The following is a 22,284-nucleotide window of genomic DNA, read 5'->3' as shown; positions in this document are numbered from 1 at the left end:
CCATCGACATTATGGAAAAGAATATGTGATTCATCAGACCTTCCATTGCTCCATGGGAGGCACTCTTCCCCGTGGACAGCGGGCAAGACAGTGCACAGTGTGGGCACTTAGACTGGTCCATATATGCAGCTCTATATGCAGCAAGCTTCAATGCAATAAGTGTTCTTACATCTTTCTGTCAATCCTGCATTAAAGGGGTATTCCAGGATTTTTTTTATTTGACTATGCTACAGGGGCTTTAAAGTTAGTGTAGTTCATAATATAGTGTCTGTACCTGTGTGTGACAGTTTTCTCACAATTCCTATGTGATTTTCACCCCAATATTTATTTTTAACAGCATACAAAATGACTGGCTCAGATTTTTCCCAGGTTGCAATGCGGCCAAGACCTGACTCAATAGTCAGCTGATGACAGAGAGCCTGTCTGCTTCAATGGGTGGATTGATTGAGAGAGATCAATCTGCAACTAATGCAACAGCTGTAGGCACCCTGATGGAAAACCACAGGTCTTTTGAATGGATGCAGCTCATTTATGTTTCAATGGGTGGGGTGGCTGATGTGTGGGAAGGAGGAAAATGGAATTGTGGGATTTGTAGTCAAAAAAAGAAAAGTCAAACAGGAAATACCAGTTCACAAAAAGCTAGCCTCAGTGTTATGGTAATCTCACAACATAGACCTTTAGCCCCAAGACAAGCGCAGATACTTCCTATATGTCCATTTCTGTCTGCCAGGTACATACTAAAATCACCTTATGGTGGATAACCCCTTTAAAGGGGTACTCTGGTGGAAAAAAAATGTCTTTAAATCAACTGGTGCCAGAAAGTTAAACAGATTTGTAAACTACTTTTGTTAAAAAATATTAAGCCTTCAGCTGCTGTATACTACAGAAAAAGATGTGTAGTTCTTTCCAGTCTTCCCACAGTGCTCTCTGCTGCCACCTCTGTCCATGTCAGGAACTGTCCAGAGTAGAAGCAGATCCCCCTATAGCAAACTTCCCTTGCTTAGGACAGTTCCTGACACGGCCAGAGGTGTCAGCAGAAAGCACAGTGGTCAGGCTGGAAAGAACTACACAACTTCCCCTGTAGTATACATCAGCTGATAAGTACTGGAAGGGTTACAATTTTTAAATAGAAGTAATTTACTAATTTGTAAAACTTGATTTGAAAACCTTCTCTTTTTTTTTTTTTTTAACCGGAGTACACTTTTTTCAGCTATCTGTGCTACAGTGGCTCTTCTGTAGGAACAGACCAAACTGTCTAGCCTTTGCTCAACCACATGCATCAGTGACCCTGTCCCTTGTTTACCTGTTGTCCTCCCTTGGACCAGTTTTGGTAGGTAGTACCCACTACAGACCAGGAACATCCCCTGTGATACCTGCTATTTTGCTCTGACCAGTTATCTAGCCATCATGTTATTGACATAATACTTATTTTCCACCATAATTTGCATATACAGTGGTCCCTCAACATACGATGGTAATCCGTTCCAAATGAACCCTCGTTTGTTGAAACCATGGTATGTTGAGGAATCCGTGCAATGTTAAATATAGGACATTATACTCCCCTGTCCCTGCCGTCACCGCTGGCCTGGATGTCGCTGTCCATCGCGGTCGCAGCGTCCCCGGGGTGTCCCCACCGCTCTGGAACGTCTCTGTTGCCTGGAATCGTCGTTCCTCATCACCGCCATTACGTCCCTACGCACGGGATGGCGTGCGCGGCGACGTGATGACGACGATGGAGAGCGACGGTGATGCAGAGGATCCCGAAGATGACATTCTGGAACGCTGCAGACAGGCAAGTAACCATCACCGGAGCTTACGGGGCACCGTAAATGGCTATCCGGTGGCAGCTGAAGCAGTCTGCGCTACCGGCTAGCCGTTTATGCGATGGCCCCGACATACAAAAGCATCTTATGTTGCTGCTGCCTTCAACATGCGATGGCCTCTGGGAGGCCATCGCTTGTTGAAATTATCGTATGTCGGGGCCATCGTAGGTCGGGGGGTCCCTGTAAATTCTTTAAAAATCAGACAATGTGATTTTCTGGGTTTTTTCTTTCTTCTCATTAGGTCTCTCATAGTTGAGGTATACCTAGGATGAAATTACAGACCTCTCTCATCTTTTTATGTGGAAGAACTTGCACAATTGGTGGCTGACTAAATACTTTTTTTCCCCACTGTATCTGCGACACAGCACAACTGTGATGCACAGTTAAAGGGGTACTCCGGCGCTTAGACATCTTATCCCCTATCCAAAGGATAGGGAATAAGATGCCTGATCGCGGGGGTCCTGCTGCTGGGGACCCCTGTGATCTTGCATGCAGCACCCCAGTTAAAATCAGTCCCCGGAGCATGTTCGCTCCGGGTCTGATTACCGGCGTCCGCCCCCCCGTGTGACGTCACGCTCCACCCCTCAATGCATGCTCCGGGGACTGATTTTTAACTGGGGTGCTGCGTGCAAGATCACGGGGGTCCCCAGCGGCAGGACCCCCGCGATCAGGCATCTTATCCCCTATCCCTTTGGATAGGGGATAAGATGTCTAAGTGCCGGAGTACCCCTTTAACTAAAAATTCACCTTTGATGGATTTTTTTGTCACAAGTTGCATCTGACTATGCTAGCAGTGATCTCAATGAAAGTTGCATAAGACTGTGACCTGCTGCATAAGACTGTGACCTGCTGCATAAGACTGTGACCTATGTTTTTACTGCCAAATCAGATCTGTAAAAAAGTTGTGCAACAACTAGTTTCACAAATATTTTGTTCGTGCAACTAAGATGTGATTTGATGTTGCCTTGTAGCCCTAGCTAGATCCAGAATGACATCATAAAAGTTTTAGTAGCTCTGTAGCAAAATCTGAAAAACAGAAAACAGTTTATGGTATATGTAAGTCAATGGGGAAAATCGGCAACGTTTCCACAGCGTTAGTGCTGCTGATTCATAATAGGCTCAGCAGATCCATTTTGGAGCAGACTTTTAATTAGCGTGTTGAAGAGATCTGTTAAATTGTCATCCACTTTGCTGCTAATGTAATACATTGTGGATTTTCCACCTGCAAAATCACAGCATATCTGCTCCGTGTGAACAACCTGACTACATTTGATAACACACACAGACACTAATATATATTTAAGGGCATCACTGTAAACACTTACATTCTTTGGAATATGTTACATATTGCCTTTGTGAGATAACATCATCTTTCATTGCACAGTGCACTGCATTGCAACATGATGGTACTAGTAGGTGCTTGTTACCAGGCCTTTTGTATACAATCCTATATCACCTTCTTTACAGGAAACAGATGTATTCAAAGGCTCCCACCTGCTGCTTGAAATGTATATACATTACATTATGTTGCCTGGTTTCAAAACACTGCTTGTTCTCACAATGTAAGGATTTTGTGTTGTCGCAAGGAGCAATATGTAAGAGAAAGTTGTTGAGGCATAAGAAATACAAATAATATAGAAATGCAGACAAGGTAGGATGTCCAGCACACAATATCCGTTGCAATATGGTTTATTGGCATAAAAGCAGATACATGAACAGAACAGAGCGTAAGCCTACGCATTTTGGGTGACAAGACCCTTAGTCATGATGCCATGACTAAGGGTCTTGTCACCCGAAACGCGTAGGCTTATGCTCTGTTCTGTTCATGTATCTGCTTTTATGCCAATAAACCATATTGCAATGGATATTGTGTGCTGGACGTCCTACCTTGTCTGCTACATATGGCGGTTGTGCTTCCGCCAGTCCGCGCACACCTGTGTCCAGTGGGAGGTGAGAGCGGTCTACTTGCCGGCTTAATAATATGGAAATGCATTGTTTGCCTTCTTGCGGTATAGCAAGAATATGTTCTGTTTATCTGTAATCTAAGGGGACGGGATAGCAACCATGTAATAGACCAGTGGTCTCCAACCTGTGGACCTCCAGATGTTGCAAAACTACAACTCCCAGCATGCCCGGACAGCCAATGGCTGTCCGGGCATGCTGGGAGTTGTAGTTTTGCAACATCTGGAGGTCCACAGGTTGAAGACCACTGTAATAGACCAACATAGATATAACAAGGGGCAATTATACTAAGACTATAGACATAAATTGAAATGAAGTGTTTTAATATATTTGAATCATATAATTTTTGCGCATGTAGATTTATCCTAGTTTAGTACATTTTATTACATTATTTTGCAATGTTGCAAGGATACTATGAAACAAGATTATTTCAAAAGATATCCTTCATAAAAAAGCAAAAATGTCCTTGTGACACTTTTCTAGGAAAAGGGCTCTGAGGCCCCAAAAACTTTCATTATCTATGGAATTTACTCCATCGGAACACTATAGGCAAAATGTATATAGTGTGTATATATACCTAATACAAGGCTGAGATTTCAAGAACAGCAGATAACCACTTTGTGACATGTTGCACCTTCTCAGACCCAGGCATTACACAATACAGTGATCTCTCAAGTTATATTTATTGGTTCCAGGACGACCATTGTATGTTGAGATCATAACTCTATGGAAACCTGATAATTGGTTCTGAAGCCCCCAAAATGTTATTCAAATATAGGAAAAATGTTAGATAAAAGGAAAATAAGTAGATACTTATTTTTAATAATACAGATAAAGTAAATCCTTAGAGGTATTCCGGGCAAACACATTTTATCCTCTATCCAAAGGATAGGGGAAAAGATGTTTAATTGTGAGGGGACCGCCGCTGGGACTCCCCGCTATCTCCCTGCAGCACCGATCTCCCTGCAACACCGAAACTGGAGACGCAGCTCCCGCATAGAATGCGGGTGCTGCAGGGAGATAGCGGGGGGGGTCCCAGCGGTGGGCCCCTCTGATCTTATCATTTGGATAGGGAATAAAATGTTTTTTGCCCAGAAATCACTGTCTATGTAGAGGACAGGAGCTTCTTCAGGGTCTTGTATAGTACACACAGTGTCCCAAAAAAAGTTAAATGTCCAAAGGAGCAGCTAACCCTGGCACAAGTAAAGAGTAGTACAGAACATGTAGTACCTTCATGTACTGTAGAGAGGCGCTAGAAGGACATCTAGTTAGTATATGCACATGAGTAATTCAGGTGTTTTACCAGTAAAATGCCCATTTTGATTGGTCAGATCTTCCAGACAGTAACACGTTTCGCAGATCTGCACTGTTTCAGGCATTGTATGTTAAATATGGTTTTGCGTTCCTCGACCATTGTATGTTGAAAATATTGTAACCTGAGACCATTGTAACTTGGGGGAATCACTGTATAGACTTTGAATGTAGTGTTCCTTTAACTTGTCACATTACTTTTTGTTCCCTACACTTATAAAATGGTTATACAGGAGTAAGAATGAACACTTTACACTATATAAAGTAGTAAAAAGTGTTTTAATGGGTACAAACAATATATGCATTAACATTATTTTTTAGGAATAACATATACATATTAACGTAAGCTTTCACTGACTGAGCATAGCATTACTGTAATCCCTGTACTCTCAAGCATAACCCCAGTCAAATCTCTTAAAGCCCTGGCTAGCCATCCAGTGTGAAAGTGTATTTGGTTCTAAGCCTTTTATAATCCTGCTATTATTCAAGTGGACATAATCTGTACCCTTGTGCTTTAAATGTGATCACTAATCGGCTATGAGCTGGCATATTCATGTTATATTTGGTCCATTTCCTTGGCAGAACGTCGTGCCAGAGGCGTACAATGATGTTGATGCTGCAAAACCCTCCAGTAATTCAGTTGTGGAAAATGGACATCAAACTTACACTGGTATGTATGCGGAAAATGTAGCATCATATTGGTCATGTCTGATTCATTTCACTCAGTCCTGTAAATTCCCTCTTTAGGTTACTTTTACCTACTTGGTGCCTTGTAAAAATAAATGTGCAGAAAAATAGTCAATTCAGAAAAGCTGCCTCTACTATAGTGTTTCCACATGCAAAATTGTATTTCCATTTTTTTTTTTTAAAAGCAAATGGTATATATACTGCTCAAAAAAATAAAGGGAACACTAAGATAACATATCCTAGATCTGAATAAATGAACTAATCGTATGAAATACTTTTGTCTTTACATAGTTGAATGTGCTGACAACAAAATCACACAAAAATGATCAATGGAAATCAAATTTATCAACCCATGGAGGTCTGGATATGGAGTCAGGAGTAGAAGGAGTTGGCACTGGTGCTGTAGTGTGGTGCTCGTGGACAGGTCAGCATATAGTAGGTAGAAGAAATCCCGGCACACACGAGTAGATGCAAATCACCTGAAGTGTTTATTCACAGCATAGCACAGCTTAACATGGCAATATAGCGACACACAGGACGCGTTTTGGCCAGCTCGTGGCCTTCATCAACCGATCTACCTGAGTATGGGTGTCAACAGGTATATGAGGGAGAGGAAGCCCACCCCTTCTGGGTGATAGGTGAAAAGACTACCTGTCATTGGCCAGAGGGTGTCTTGCCTTAACAAAAGAAGAGGGGGGAGGGGTGTACAGATCCCAAAACACAGTAAATAAAACAAATAGATAATCTTGTACATGATTTGTCTTATTGTATAATATATCTATTTGTTTTATTTATTGTGTTCTGGGATTTGTACACCCATCCCCCCTCTTCTTTTGTTAAGACAAGACACCCTCTGGCCAATGACAGGTAGTCTTTTCACCTATCACCCGGAAGGGCTGGGCTTCTTCTCCCTCATATATACCTGTTGACACCCATACTCGGGTAGATCAGTTGATGAAGGCCACGAGCTGGCCAAAACGCGCCCTGTGTGTCGCTATATTGCCATGTTAAACTGTGCTATGCTGTTAATAAACACTTCAGGTGATTTGCATCTACTCGTGTGTGTGCCGGGATTTCACACACTCAAAATCAAAATGGAAAACCACACTACAGGCTGGTTCAACTTTGATGTAATGTCCTTAAAACAAGTCAAAATGAGGCTCAGTAGTGTGTGTGGCCTCCACGTGCCCATATGACCTCCCTACAACGCCTGGGTACGCTCCTGATGAGGTGGCAGTCTGGACAGTCTGTGGTACAATTTTGCATTGGTGGATGGAGCGAGACATGATGTCCCAGATGTGCTCATTCGTATTCAGGTCTGGGGAACGGGCGGGCCAGTCCATAGCATCAATGACTTCCTCTTGCAGGAACTGCTGACACGCTCCAGCCACATAGGGTCTAGCATTGTCTTGCCTTAGGAGGAACCCAGGGCCAACCGCACCTGCAAATGGTCTTACAAGGGGTCTGAGGATCTCCAAAGAAATCCCACCCCACACCATTACTAACTCACCGACAAACCGGTCATGCTGGAGGATGTTGCAGGCAGTAGAATGTTCTCCACGGCGTCTTCAGACTCTGTCACGTCTGTCACATGTGCTCAGTGTGAACCTGCTCATATCTGTGAAGTGCACAGGGCTCCAGTGGCGAATTTTCCAATCTTGTTGTTCTCTGGCAAATTCCAAACATCCTGCACAGTGTTGGGCTGTAAGCACAACCCCCACCTGTGGACGCCGGGCCCTCATACCACCCTCATGGAGTCTGTTTCTGACCATTTGAGTGGAGACATGCACATTTGCGGCCTGCTGGAGGTCATTTTGCAGGGCTCTGGCAGTGCTCCTCCTTGCACAAAGGCGAAGGTAGCGGTTCTGCTGCTGGGTTGTAGCCCTCCTACGGCCTCCTACACGTCTCCAGATGTACTGGCCTGTCTCCGTTCAGCGCCTCCATGCTCTGGTGACTACTCTGACATACACAAAAAACCTTCTTGCCACAGCTCACATTGATGTGCCATCCTGGATGAACTGCACTACCTGAGCCTCTTGTGTGGGTTGTAGACTCAGTCTCATGCTACCACTAGAGTGGAAGCACCGCCAGCATTCAAAAGTGACCAAAACATCAGCCAGGAAGCATAGGAACTGAGAAGTGGTCTCTGGTCACACCTGCAGAACCACTCCTTTATTGGGGGTGTCTTGCTAATTGCCTATAATTTCCACCTGTTGTCTGTTCCATTTGCACAACAGCATGTGAAGTTGTGAATTCAAATAGAGAAAACATACATGGTCGCACATCCACAACATGCACAATGAACTAATGCTTCTCAGCTATGACCTGTTAGTTTAATAAATGTTGCTGAGAATAATTAGATCATTGTGCATGTTGTGGATGTGCGACCATGTCTGTTTTCTCTGTTTGAGTTCAGCATGTGAAATTCATTGTCAATCAGTGATTGACTTGGAGTTGGAGTTTTTTAAGTATTCCCTTTATTTTTTTGAGCAGTGTATTTACTGAAGCTAGTTCCTCTACAAAAGAAAGTGTTATGTGTCATTCTTGTTTCTTGATTGTTGAATTACTTTGCCAATTTAGGTGTTGTTACCTAATACTTTTTCCATGCATACTCAACAGAAAAAGGGAAGATCCCCTTGGATCCAGTGTCCGAGGCTCCTATACCTCCAACACAGGAACACTCACCAGCCATGGCAGTCAGAATGGCACACATGCCGGTCACCGCTGTGAAAAAACTATGTGGAGATTCCCACTCTACCACTTCCAATGGCAACCTCCGTCTACAGGCTTCAGAACCAAAAAGTCCAGTGGAAATGCCATCAAAACAGAACAGTACACAAGGTGAGGACACAAAAGAATTAAAAGTTCATCCTAAGCCACCATTGTTTCAAGTTTCCAACAAATTCCACTGTGTTATGGCCCTTACATTTATAACAAAAATAATATACATAACGGGTGTGGAAATTTTATAAAAAAAACTACTTGTCCACAGGACTAAAATGGAGCAAAATCTGCTTGTTCCACATGACGATCCACTTGTCCGGGCCAATTTTCGCTTTTACGCTCTGATTTTTTCCTCCTCGCCCTATAATAGCCATAACTACCTACTATAATGATACCTTTTAAATTTTCAATAACATATTCTCTGAACCAAAAAAAAAAAAAAAAAAAATATATATGTGTATATATATATATATACATATATATATATATATATGTGTATATGTAAATATATATATATATATATATATATATATATATATATATATATATATATATATTGAAATAGTAAAAGATAATTTTGCAGATTTGGTGGTTTTTCTTTTCTGCGCCATTTACCTTGTGGTTGAGGTAACATATTAGTTTTATACTTTAGGCGCCTGATTACAGCGATACCAGATTTGTATCTGTCACGATTCGGCTGGCAGGAGGTGGATCCTCTGTGCCAGAGAGGGATTGGCGTGGACCGTGCTAGTGGACCGGTTCTAAGTTACTACTGGTATTCACCAGAGCCCGCCGCAAAGCGGGATGGTCTTGCAGCGGCGGTAGTAACCAGGTCGTATCCACTAGCAACGGCTCAACCTCTCTGACTGCTGAAGATAGGCGCGGTACAAGGGAGTAGACAAGAGCAAGGTCGGACGTAGCAGAAGGTCGGGGCAGGCAGCAAGGATCGTAGTCAGGGGCAACGGCAGGAGGTCTGGAACACAGGCTAGGAACACACAAGGAAACGCTTTCACTGGCACAATGGCAACAAGATCCGGCAAGGGAGTGCAGGGGAAGTGAACAGATATAGTCTGGGAGCAGATGGAAGCCAATAAAGCTAATTGGGCCAGGCACCAATCATTGGTGCACTGGCCCTTTAAGTCTCAGAGAGCTGGCGCGCGCGTGCGCGCCCTAGAGAGCGGAGCCGCGCGCGCCAGCACATGACAGCAGAGGACCGGGACGGGTAAGTGACCTGGGATGCGACTCGCGAGCGGGCGCGTCCCGCTGTGCGAATCGCATCCCCGACGGCCATGTCAGAGCAGCGCTCCCGGTCAGCGGGACTGACCGGGGCGCTGCAGGGAGAGAGACGCCGTGAGCGCTCCGGGGAGGAGCGGGGACCCGGAGCGCTAGGCGTAACAGTACCCCCCCCTTAGGTCTCCCCCTTTTTTTGTCCGACAACTGCTTTACCTGGGACGAGGACACCGGGAGTGAATGGATGGTTTCCTCAAGGGCAGGCAGTACAGCAGGAGTGGGAATGGGGAGGGAGGGCAGAGGGTGAGGCTTGGCACGGGGCAGGGTGACACAAGGACGGGGGCCATGAGGAGGCACTGAGGCTTGCCTGACGGGACTGGGAGGGGGGGGAGAGGCATCTCTTGTGGCAGGCAGAGTCCCAGTTCTTGATCTCCCCGGTGGTCCAGTCAAGGGTGGGAGAATGAAGCCGGAGCCATGGCAGACCGAGGAGGACCTCAGAGGTACAGTTGGGAAGGACGAAGAACTCAATCCTTTCGTGGTGGGGTCCAATGCACATCAAGAGGGGTTCTGTGCGGTAACGCACGGCGCAATCCAATCTGACTCCGTTGACCGCGGAAATGTAGAGCGGCTTGACGTGACGGGTCACCGGGATGCGGAATTTATTCACAAAAGAATCCAGAATAAAATTCCCAGAGGCACCAGAGTCCAAGCAGGCCACGGCTGAGAGGGAGGAGTTGGCTGAAGAAGAAATCCGCACGGGCACCGTGAGACGTGGAGAAGCAGACTTTGAACCAAGAGACGCCACACCCACGTGAGCTGGGTGCGTGCGTGCGTTTCCCAGACGTGGAGGACGAATAGGGCAATCCACCAAGAAATGCTCGGTACTGGCACAGTACAGACAAAGATTTTCTTCCCTACGGCGATTCCTCTCTTCCTGGGTCAGGCGAGACCGATCCACTTGCATGGCCTCCTCGGCGGGAGGCCCAGGCGTAGATTGCAACGGATACTGTGGGAGAGGTGCCCAGAGATCCAAGTCTTTTTCCTGGCTGAGCTCTTGGTGTCGCTCAGAAAAACGCATGTCAATGCGGGTAGCCAAATGGATGAGTTCTTGCAAGTTGGCAGGAATTTCTCGTGCGGCCAGCACATCCTTGATGCGACTGGATAGGCCTTTTTTAAAGGTCGCGCAGAGAGCCTCGTTATTCCATGATAATTCGGAAGCAAGAGTACGAAACTGGATGGCGTACTCGCCCACTGAAGAATTACCCTGGACCAGGTTCAACAGGGCAGTCTCGGCAGAAGAAGCTCGGGCTGGCTCCTCGAAGACACTCCGGACTTCAGCGAAGAAGGACTGGACTGTGGCTGTGGCAGGATCATTGCGGTCCCAGAGCGGTGTGGCCCAAGACAAGGCCTTTCCTGAAAGAAGGCTCACTACGAACGCCACCTTAGACCGTTCTGTAGGAAACAAGTCCGACAACATCTCCATATGCAGGGAACACTGAGACAAAAATCCACGGCAGAGTTTAGAGTCCCCATCAAATTTGTCCGGCAGGGACAAGCGGAGGCTAGGAGCGGCCACTCGCTGCGGAGGAGGTGCAGGAGCTGGCGGAGGAGATGGTTGCTGCTGTAGCAGAGGCAGAAGTTGCTGTAACGTGGCGGTCAACTGCGACAGCTGCTGTCCTTGTTGGGCAATTTGCTGCGATTGCTGAGCGACCACCGTGGTAAGGTCAGCGAGACTTGGCAGCGGCACCTCAGCGGGATCCATGGCCGTATCTACTGTCACGATTCGACTGGCAGGAGGTGGATCCTCTGTGCCAGAGAGGGATTGGCGTGGACCGTGCTAGTGGACCGGTTCTAAGTTACTACTGGTATTCACCAGAGCCCGCCGCAAAGCGGGATGGTCTTGCAGCGGCGGTAGTAACCAGGTCGTATCCACTAGCAACGGCTCAACCTCTCTGACTGCTGAAGATAGGCGCGGTACAAGGGAGTAGACAAGAGCAAGGTCGGACGTAGCAGAAGGTCGGGGCAGGCAGCAAGGATCGTAGTCAGGGGCAACGGCAGGAGGTCTGGAACACAGGCTAGGAACACACAAGGAAACGCTTTCACTGGCACAATGGCAACAAAATCCGGCAAGGGAGTGCAGGGGAAGTGAACAGATATAGTCTGGTAGCAGATGGAAGCCAATAAAGCTAATTGGGCCAGGCACCAATCATTGGTGCACTGGCCCTTTAAGTCTCAGAGAGCTGGCGCGCGCGCGCCCTAGAGAGCGGAGCCGCGCGCGCCAGCACATGACAGCAGAGGACCGTGACGGGTAAGTGACCTGGGATGCGACTCGCGAGCGGGCGCGTCCCGCTGTGCGAATCGCATCCCCGACGGCCATGTCAGAGCAGCGCTCCCGGTCAGCGGGACTGACCGGGGCGCTGCAGGGAGAGAGACGCCGTGAGCGCTCCGGGGAGGAGCGGGGACCCGGAGCGCTAGGCGTAACAGTATCGTTTACGTCATGTTTTACTAATTCTGAACTTTTTCTAATTTTTTTAATAGCCATTTTTTAACCCCTGTAGCTTTATTTTTTTCCGCATACCAGGCTGTATGAGGGCTCATTTTTTGTGCCATAATCAGTTTTTTGTATTGGTACCATTTTGGTATTGATCTGACTTTTTAATCGCTTTTTAACTTTTTTTTCTGGGATATTATAAAAATAGCAAATCTGTGGTCTGATATTTTTTTACATATACCGTACGGGATACATAATGTTATATTTTAATAGGTTGTACAATTATGCACGAAGCGATACCAAATATGTTTATTTTTATTATGTTTGCATGTTTTTATATAGGAAAAGGGGGTGATTTGAACTTTTAACATGGAATGGGTTAATGCAGCGGTCTTCAAACTGTGGCCCTCCAGATGTTGCAAAACTACAACTCCCAGCATGCCCGGACAGCCAACGGCTGTCCTGGCATGCTGGGAATTGTAGTTTTGTAACATCTGGAGGGGCTCAGTTTGAAGACCACTGGGTTAATGTGTGTCTTTCAAACTTTTATTAAAACTTTTTTATTTTAATTTTTTTAATTTTTTTTTACACTTTATTACACTTATAGGAGGAATCATTAGATTCCTCATACAGATGAATAGATTCTATTGAACTCCATTGATCTGTGTGCTCTGTGATCCATTGATAGAGCCTAGTCCAGCCAGGATCTATCAATGACAGAGCGGGACAGGAGGAAGCAGAGGTAAGTCCTCCGGCCACCTCCATAGTGGATCGCCCCCCTGCGATCGCGCTGCGGGGGGATGATCCACCCCACTAGCCCACCAAGGAGCATTCACATGTCCCTTTAGACGCCGCTGTCAGCTTTGACAGCGGCGATCTAAAGGGTTAATAGCCAGCCGCGGCGATCGCCACATGCTGGCTATTAGCAGCGGCTCCCAGCTACTGAGAACAGCCGGGGGCTGCAGAGTATTGAGCGGGCAGGAGTCCGAAGCCCGCTCCATACTCCCCTGTGAGCGCTGCATGCATCTCCCCGTGCAGACGTGCCTCCTCCCCTCAGCTCTCCGAAGCTACAGCTGGGGGGAGTGAAGGCAGAGGACGCAGGTCTGCTCGGGGTGAAATAAGCCACGCCCCCTCATCTCCCCCCGCACTTCTGCAGAGCAGGGGAGAGAAGACAAGTACACAGCTTCTCCTCTCCCCTGCTCTGGAGGACACTGGCTGCAGAGTATGGAGCGGGCAGGAGTCGGGAGCCGCTCCATATGGACTGCAGATCGCCGCCGCACTTGTCAGGTCCGGCCCTGCTTGCCCGAAGCCGGGCTAAGGGCCGGACAAATTCACCTGCCCGGCGCCCAAAACTGCTAGTCCCGGGCGTCGGGCGATAGGAATTCCACATCCCTGCATAATGGGGTGGTTTCAGGCATTAAAAAGTCACAATTGTTGGTACTTTTGGGGTTTTTGTGTCACATGCATTATCTTTTTAAAAGTAGGTGGGTCTTAGAAAAAGGGGGCATGGTCTCCCACACACTGAATTCACTGAAACTTACACCTGCAAACAGGTTTTATCTTTTAGCTGAAATCTACATTAACTCCTAGCTGGTGTAGATTTCAGTCAGAAGCATACAGGGAAGCCATGGATGTGCTCGATTTATATTATATTATATGAACAGGCATATGGTTCCTAATGACAACAGCAGGATTTTACTTAAATACTGGATGTGAAACATGAGAACCTAAGAAGATTGATATCTAGCTTTCTGAGAAAGGTCATATAAATCCGCAGCACACAGGTCCAATATGGTGAAAAAGAAAAAACTTTATTCCATCATGTGAATGTCATACAGCGACGTTTCTGCTGGCTCTCCCAGCCTTTCTCAAGCTTTCTGAGAAAAGATTTAGCATTTACATTTTTGCTCATTCTGGGTTTAGATAGCTGTCGCTCCGAGTCTGATTACATGCGACCACCAGGCCGGCGGCGTGTGACGTCACGCTCCACCCCTCAATGCAAGCCTACGGGAGGGGGCGTGACAGCTATCACGCTCCCTCCCGTAGGCTTGCATTGAGGGGCGGAGGCGTGACCTCACACGGGGGCAGAGGCGTGACATCACACGCCGCCGGCCCAGTGGTTGCCGGTAATCAGACCCGAAGCGAACACGCTCCGGGGACTGATTACAAACGGGGTGCCACATGCATGATCCCGGGGGTCCCCAGCGGCAGGACTCCCGCGATCAGGCATCTTATCCCCTATCCTTTGGATAGGGGAAAAGATGTGTAATCACCAGAGAACCCCTTTAAGAACAGTTTGTCATAGTTCCTTCCCTATACTCCTCCTAAGCAATAACTTTCCTTTAAAACAGGTGTTGCTTGGATGACCTCATTCTGTATACTTGCTGATGACCTGGTTAATGTAAAGATGAAGTATTGGTATCTGAACACTCTATTGTATCTTTTTCTTTGTTTAACTGCTAGGTGCTGTTAGGACATGGAATGCCAGCATTGTCAGGACAATGGGTGTAACAGCAAACTCTGGTGAGAATCTTCTTGTGTTACTTCTCAGTCTTAATTCCCTCAGTGCCGTAAGGCAAGGATTATCTGATGACATGTGAAATATAGACGTTTAATATACACAGTTGATACCTTCTTTTAATGCGCTGCAGGCATCAGAGTTCTAACAAATAATCCCAGCAAGGTGAAATTGGTCTACATGTGCTTGTCATTTAGAAGCCTTCTCCTCTTTCAGTAAAACCTGGTATAAGTTATGATGTAATAGTGTGTCTTGTGTCTGTGGTAATTCATGCCTAAAAGGAATGCTGACGGCATGTTAATATAATATAGTTAATAATAATAAAAACAAAAAGTTGTAGCCACTCAAAGGGGGCTCATTCATCAAGAAAGACACATTTTAAATAAGAGTATCTATTAGATTCCCTAATACTAATGAAATAGTTGGTACAACCAGGGACATTGCTAGAGAGTCAAAAACTCAGGGGCACAATCCTGAAGACGTATGTTTTATCCCCCCCCTTGTACTCCACAGTAATAGTTTGTTTCTTTGTGGCTTGATACAGTAATAATTATGTCCCCAGAAGTGGTGGTTTCCTTTTTTGTTGCCCACATTTTGTCCCACTCTATATTCTTACTGCATTTATGCCTACCATTTAATAGTCCCCATTGGTGTTCCTAAAAGTATGAATCCCATTATAAAATATATATGGCTTTGTCCAAGCTGAAGCACAGACAGGAGAGTATTTCTCATAGACCAACTAATAGGTGGTCCAAAAAAAAACTTTATTTCCCACACCACTTTAAATCTGTATACTTTATTGATTGACTCACATCAGGTGATTTTAAAAACACAGGAATAGCCTAAGGCTATGTTTCCACTTGGATTTTTTCTGGCAGTTTTTGGAAAACTGCCACTGCAGTTTTTGAGCCAAAGTCAGAAGTGGATCCATAAGGGAGGAGAAGTATAAGTCCTTCCTTTATATTTCCCATTCCTTTTGAATACACTTCTGGCTTTGGCTCAAAAACTGCAGTGGCTGTTTTCCAAAAACTGACAAAAAAAAGTGGAAACTTAGCCGTAGAGTACCATTGAGTAATATATATTCTTAAACTCTCTGACCAGCTGGCCTGTCAGGTGTAACTGTGTTTCATTTTGCAATCACTAGCGTCTGCAGTTCGCTAGGACATGCCTGGCTATCCTGGTTATTAAAAACTTAATGTTCAGGTCCCCCTCAACAGTTTTGCCAAGTCCGTGGCTTTATCAAGAGGTCCGGGACTGAACGCTGAAGTCGCTGACCGGGGTTTTTAAAAACTCCCCTGATGACATCATTATGGGAGTTCCTACCTACCTACCTACCTGGATGAAGTTGAGAGGGGTGTAAAATCCTGGAATGTTGGACCTGAAAAGAGAAATAGCAACAAAACTGATACGCTATGTGAGCAAGGTGACAATAATAACACCCTTTATATAATAGCTTGCTGGTAATAAATATCTCAGGCAACACCTGAATGGAGAAATATGTACATTCTGTACTGTAAAATAGTGTGTTAAGAAGAACAGAATTGCTGACATAAGATATTCATATACTGAGACTCACTTCTAACCACACCACCTCTGATGGGATAAAGGAAAGATATCGCATCATGGTGTGTGGAGCTATGCGCAGTATTATCATTAAGACGGGGAAAAACTAAGTTTCTGCGCACTGAGACTTGCGCAGACATTCGCAGTGACGGCGGCGCGATCTGACAGCAAATGCATTAACATTTTGCACATTGATAGATGCGCATCCAGCGTGACATCACGTGGACCAATAGAAGATGAGCCCTCCCTAAGCCAAAATGTGATTGGCCCAAAACCCTGAGCCGAGATAGGCAGAGAGATACATTCGTTATATAGGGAGACATCTCCATAGTCTAATTTGGATATACTGACATCAGATTAGCTGTTTAAGCCAGGAACTCCCATAATGATGTCATCAGGGGAGTTTTTAAAAACTCCGGTCAGCGACTTCTGCGTTTAGTCTCGGACCTCTTGATAAAGCCACGGACGTGGCAAAACTGTCGAGGGGGACCTGAACATTAAGTTTTTAATAACCAGGATAGCCAGGCATGTCCTAGCGAACTGCAGATGCTAGTGATTGCAAAATGAAACACAGGTACACCTAACAGGCCAGCTGGTTTAATATATATATTACTCTATGGTACTCTAAGGCTAGGTTTAGACTATGGAATCTCCGGGCAGAAAATTTCCGCCCGGAGATTCCCGAGTGCGTCCAGCGCTGACTGAATCAGTCGGTGCTAGGACCGCGCGGACACTGCAGTCTCCAATTGACTGCAATGTGTTCCGCACGGATTTCCGCCTGAAGAAAGAGCAACGCCTTTCTTCAGGCGGAAATTTCCAAGCGGATTTTCTGTTCACAAATCCCACTTCACAAATTCCGAAGTGTGAATTTGTGAACGGAAACCCATTCACTACACTATACATATTAGCAAGCGGAATTTCGGCCTGCAATTTCAAAGCGGAATTGCAGGTGGAAATTCCGTAGTCTGAACCTAGCCTAAGGCTATTCCTGTGTTTTTAAAATCACCTGGTGTGTGAGTTAATCAATAAAGTATACAGATTTTAAGTGGTGTGGGAAATAAAGTTGCTGTTTTTTTGTTTTTTTTGGACCACCTATTATTTGGTCTATGAGTAAAATAAATATATTAATAATTACCCTCCACACACTGGTCTCACTAGTGTGTAAATCAGACAGAAGAGAGCACAGAGGAGTCCTATCAGACAAGAGAGAGCACAGAGGAGTCCTATCAGACAGGAGAGAGCACAGAGGAGTGCTATCAGACAGGAGAGAGCACAGAGGAGTAGTTTCAGACAGGAGAGAGCACAGAGGAGTAGTATCAGACAGGAGAGAGCACAGAGGAGTGCTAGCCCACCCTCACTTACTGGACTTTGTCCATGCCTGTACTTCAGCTTGGACAAAGCCATGATTTTATAAGCCACGATTTCTATAAAAAGGAAATTTTCCTATGAAGTATATTAGAAACATTAATGTTTTACCAAGATGTACAACATAGAAAAGTTTTTGTATCTGACAGTGCCCATTTAAGTTATTAGTTACTGTCCTGCTTACAGATCATCTAATAATATATTATGAAATTGTATAAACCCAACCCATTGATCAGATTTGATCAATAGCCTTCTTTACAGCCAAGAGCTATCCATGCAGTTCCCTAGTGTATGGTATTTATACTTGAGTAACACTGTAGATTTAAGTTACTAAGCTAAAGCAAATTATTGTGTATGTAGTTGCTATTTTGAGAACACACTTTCGTATAATCTGAATCTTATTGTTATCAATTCTTAAAATGTAATTTAATTATACAGTTTTTTTTACATTTAATAAACACATTTATTCATATTTTTTGTTTAGCAGAAAAACACGTATCTACTACAAAATCCTCACAAAGTTACAGTGTTTCAAACTCCTCACTAATCTCTGAAAGGTAGGTGATATGTCTCATCTGTTTTACTGGGCACTAGGTGACTCCATTCAGGTCATTTTATCTTTAGAGGTGACAAGGCTTCTTTTACCATAAGTGTTGTAAATCTATGGACCGGTCACCTCAGCAACTGATTTTAGCAGGTGACTGTTTCAAGAAAGAGATTTATTTTTAAAAAAACATTAACACTTGTAACTATAAAAAAAAATCGCGTTTGAGCGTTGATCCATTCTGATCGCCATTTGAATTCATTAAGGGAATTTCAGCCCTGTAGGGCATATTGTTATATGGGATCTTATTGTCTGATGGGGTATGTTGCCTTCCTCTACATAAATTCCTTAATATTGTCACTGGGTGAACTTGATGGACATACCTTTTAACCAAACTGCATAACCTATCACCACCATCCTTTTTGTTTTGTTTGCATAAGGTATAATAAGAAAATGAGCATGTTCATGGCAGGTGTCATATAAAGTAAGGGAACAATCATGACAGATGATAATAGGTGACAACATAATTTACTATATGCAAGTGTTGATGGTTTACTTTGTTCCAGTTGACTATAAATCAGCTACAATGTGTTTGTATACAAAGTCCTTCTGTAGAAGAAAACAGGTAGAAAGCTTAAATTTACTATATAACCTGTTACCTAGAGCAAACAAAGCAAAGAAAAAAAACTGTAAAAATACTATTTGCACCATGAAAACCGCATGCATTCTGTTTCGTGACTCTTTTCATACGTAGGTAGTTTGTGGGTTGTTTATATGATCAGTGCTAAATGCTGAGGCTTTGGATCTGTATTTAATCCCATCCTATAGACTAAAATCTGTAAAACCTGTGAAAAGAAACAAATAACAGCACAAATCCCTAGACCTGTTATCACAAGTGGTGACAAATTCTCTGCACCCAGTCCGTCTGAATTCTTGTCACAAAGGAAATAATTCTTCTGTCTCCTTTCAACTGTGAAGATGGTAGTCACAAAAATCATAAAGTAAAAATTCAATCAAACCTTTAAAAAATAATGAAAACAAAAGACAACTCCCTCCCAAAAACTGGTAATTCTGGATATTCAAGATCTCTCAACCTGTCCCAAGGAATGATTGATAGCTTGGTCAAAAGATAAGGATGTTTCTTCTTGAAGAGAAATAGACTTTTTACAAGTGTTTTGTGGAATTATCTGAACATATCATAAATTTTACACAGTGTTGATGACAGTAATTAAAGGGAAGAACAGCAGGCACATATTTACAGCACTGACAATGTACATGTCGTTTTTTTGTAAGGCGCTATACATATAAAAGTACTCTACATATGGAATGCATGGACACTTAAGTAATATTAAAGGGGTTATACATCCATTACATAAGAAGCTTGAAACCCCTGTCAATGAATCTAACGGCACAATCGGTGTTCAAATGCCTTTCTTTGAGCTCTCTGAGGCATAAACACTCTATCTCTTGGCTTTACCAAAATGGGAGCAGGGCTTGGGATTGGATGTTGGAGCTTTCTGATTGGGCTAAAATGGCAGAGACCACCTCCAAGATGTCAATTAATATGACTTTAGTGAAAGCTGAGTGGAAAGTGCTTCTATGGAGATACTTGGTTCCGAACCAATTCCCCATATTGCAATTCATAAGTGTGGCGTGATGTTTCATACCTGGTGGAAATGTTTGCATGTCCGCAGATTTTGGATTAGAGTTTACCACCTTATCTATTCTGTGATGGGAATTAACCTGAAATAGTGACCTGAGGTGTTACTGTACAGCCCTGTTTTACATATGTGTAAGAGGACAGGGGAGCTTATATACTTCTTGTTTTTAGTGGCTAACGTTGCATTTGCTAGAAGTTGGAAAGGCCATTCTATACCTCCCTCTTCATTACCTAACCAGATGAATTGGATCATGATCAATGACTACCTGACTAGCATCCTTAAAGGGGTACTCCGCCCCTAGACATCGTATCCCCTATCCACTGTTTACCTATGGACATGAATGGAGGGGGCATGACGGCTGTGGCCGCCCAACATCCGGCATGGAGCAGAGTTAGCTCCGTGCAGCGGATGACTGGGGTGCCAGGCTGGAGATCTTGGGGGGTCCCAGCGACCGGACCTCTGTGATCAGACATCTCATCCTCTATCCTTTGAATAGGGGATAAGATGTTTAGGGGTGGAGTAATTAAGAATGCCCAGGCCCAGTTTGAGGAGGTGTGGCTACTTTGGCTGTCCTATATGATTGTTCCACTATAATGTGGAGGGAAAATATAGCTTTAGTATTTTGGTTTGCTCTTCCCTCGGTTTGTCTAGTCTTCCTATTGTGTCTATTTCTTTTTTGACCATGGGCAGTTGTCCCTATTCTTTCGGCCCATTTTCTTTGACCTCTTTGGTAAGGTACCAGGTACAAGTTAGACATTATATACAAAGGTGCAGAAGTGCATATTTCTAGAGCTAGCAGCCATACGTTTTATGTGGCTTTGAGTGCTAAGTGTTGTAATCTGAGTTTGCTGAAGAGTACCTATCATGAACTCATCTGTCCCTAATTGTCCACCCCCCCCCCCCTCTGTCCCTGACTCTAATCCTACTCTTTTTTTTTTTTCTAAAACCCCCTTTCTTACCTTTACTAGTGTCTTCTTTCTTGCTCACTTCCCTGCCGGCCGTCTGTGAGAGACGAAGGGGGAGTGGCCCGGCAGGCATTACGTCAGCTGCTGGCAGATGTCAGCACCATTCCATGGGCTGGCAGATCCCCGACAGGTTCCCCATGATGAGAGCAGTGTCAGGCGCATTGTAAGTTTTAAGCAGGGGGGTGAGCGCTGCGGCTGGTTTACAGTGTAGCGCTGCTGAGATGTCAGGCGCAGTGGACACATTGTAAGTTGTAAGCTGGGAGTGCTGTGGCCGGCTTACAGTGTAGCGCTGCGGCCGGCTTACAGTGTAGCTTTGCTGAGATGTCAGGCGCTGCGGCCGCATTGTAAGTTGTACATGTAGAGATGCGGCTGCAGGACTGCTAGGGAGGCCCCTAGAGGTGAGTTTTCTACATAAACATAAAAGTAATTACATTTTTTAATAACATCCTATTGGAAAGTGATTCATTAGGAATTCATCTTTAACATATAATTTTTTTTTTTATAATAGGTACCCTTTAATACAGCTTTTCAGGATGACCTATTATCCAAATAAGTCATCCCACTTCTGACACCCCCACCAATAATCTTTTTTATAGCCTATCCAGAGGATAGGTCTTCAGTTTTGAAAAGCTAGATAACCCCATTTAAGAACTCTATATAGATAGCTAGGTAGGTTTATATGTGATTTCAATGGCAGGACCAGTCGTAAAGGGAACGTAACTTTTATAACTCTAATTTGTCTTACTAATTGATATTAGTATATTAGGATATTTTATACATATTCTTTTTTCTCTAATCTGTGTTTGTTTTCTGACTGTATATTTGATGCTATTTTCTGTACATGATTATAGGACGGTTATCTTGCCCAAACTGCTAACCTCATTCAGAGATCAGCTTTACAGCAGAACCTGTAGTCTGAAGATATTCATATGACTTCTGTGAGAGAGTTTTCTAGGCTTGCTCTATGACCTGTACAGAGATAGGAAAGCCGTGACCCTCACCTTCAGTGAATGGTGGATCCTTACTACCCCTTTTACATTGAGCTAGTGTGTCTGCCCCCGTGTGTGGCGTTCTGTCCTCTGTTTAACTTTTCAATACAATAATACTATGTGATCTGAGGACTTGAATTTGTTCTCCTCACTCATATCTGTCTCACTAATATCTGAACAACCTCCTCCCTTTCCCTATCACCATCTCTTACTCTGAGAGGAAGGAATATTAGAGCAGAGTCAGGCAACGTAGCCAAGAGCAGTGTGCTGCTGGATCTCTGTCAAAAGCAGCAGGTTAGCCAGCTAAGTAAGGGAGTTACACAGACACTTTATCATAAAATTGTAAGTAAAAGTATTCTGTTATGTGAGCATATGTATTAAAATCAGAATTCAGAACCCAATACAACTGAGAATTAGTGGTTGGACTTTAGGCAGCTGCTTATTCACTGTT

At 44.4% G+C, this 22,284-nt stretch overlaps 1 protein-coding gene across 2 annotated transcripts in view; it reads left to right on the top strand.

Moving 5' to 3' along the window:
• SMTNL2 (smoothelin like 2) overlaps positions 1-22,284 on the top strand; it is a 115,508-nt gene that overhangs the window by 58,126 nt on the left and 35,098 nt on the right. Inside the window, exons 2-5 of one of the 2 annotated variants that reach the window (XM_056558659.1) lie at positions 5,679-5,766; positions 8,403-8,624; positions 14,692-14,751; positions 18,162-18,231. In XM_056558659.1, the coding sequence (XP_056414634.1) occupies positions 5,679-5,766; positions 8,403-8,624; positions 14,692-14,751; positions 18,162-18,231 (440 nt within the window). Of the gene's footprint in view, positions 1-5,678; positions 5,767-8,402; positions 8,625-14,691; positions 14,752-18,158; positions 18,232-22,284 lie in introns of both variants that reach the window. The other variant, XM_056558658.1, reaches the window with a different exon arrangement.

This window comes from Hyla sarda, chromosome 2, assembly GCF_029499605.1.
Source record: "Hyla sarda isolate aHylSar1 chromosome 2, aHylSar1.hap1, whole genome shotgun sequence".
In the NCBI taxonomy this organism is placed as follows: Eukaryota; Metazoa; Chordata; class Amphibia; order Anura; family Hylidae; genus Hyla; species Hyla sarda.
This window is presented reverse-complemented; position numbering and strand designations above follow the sequence as displayed.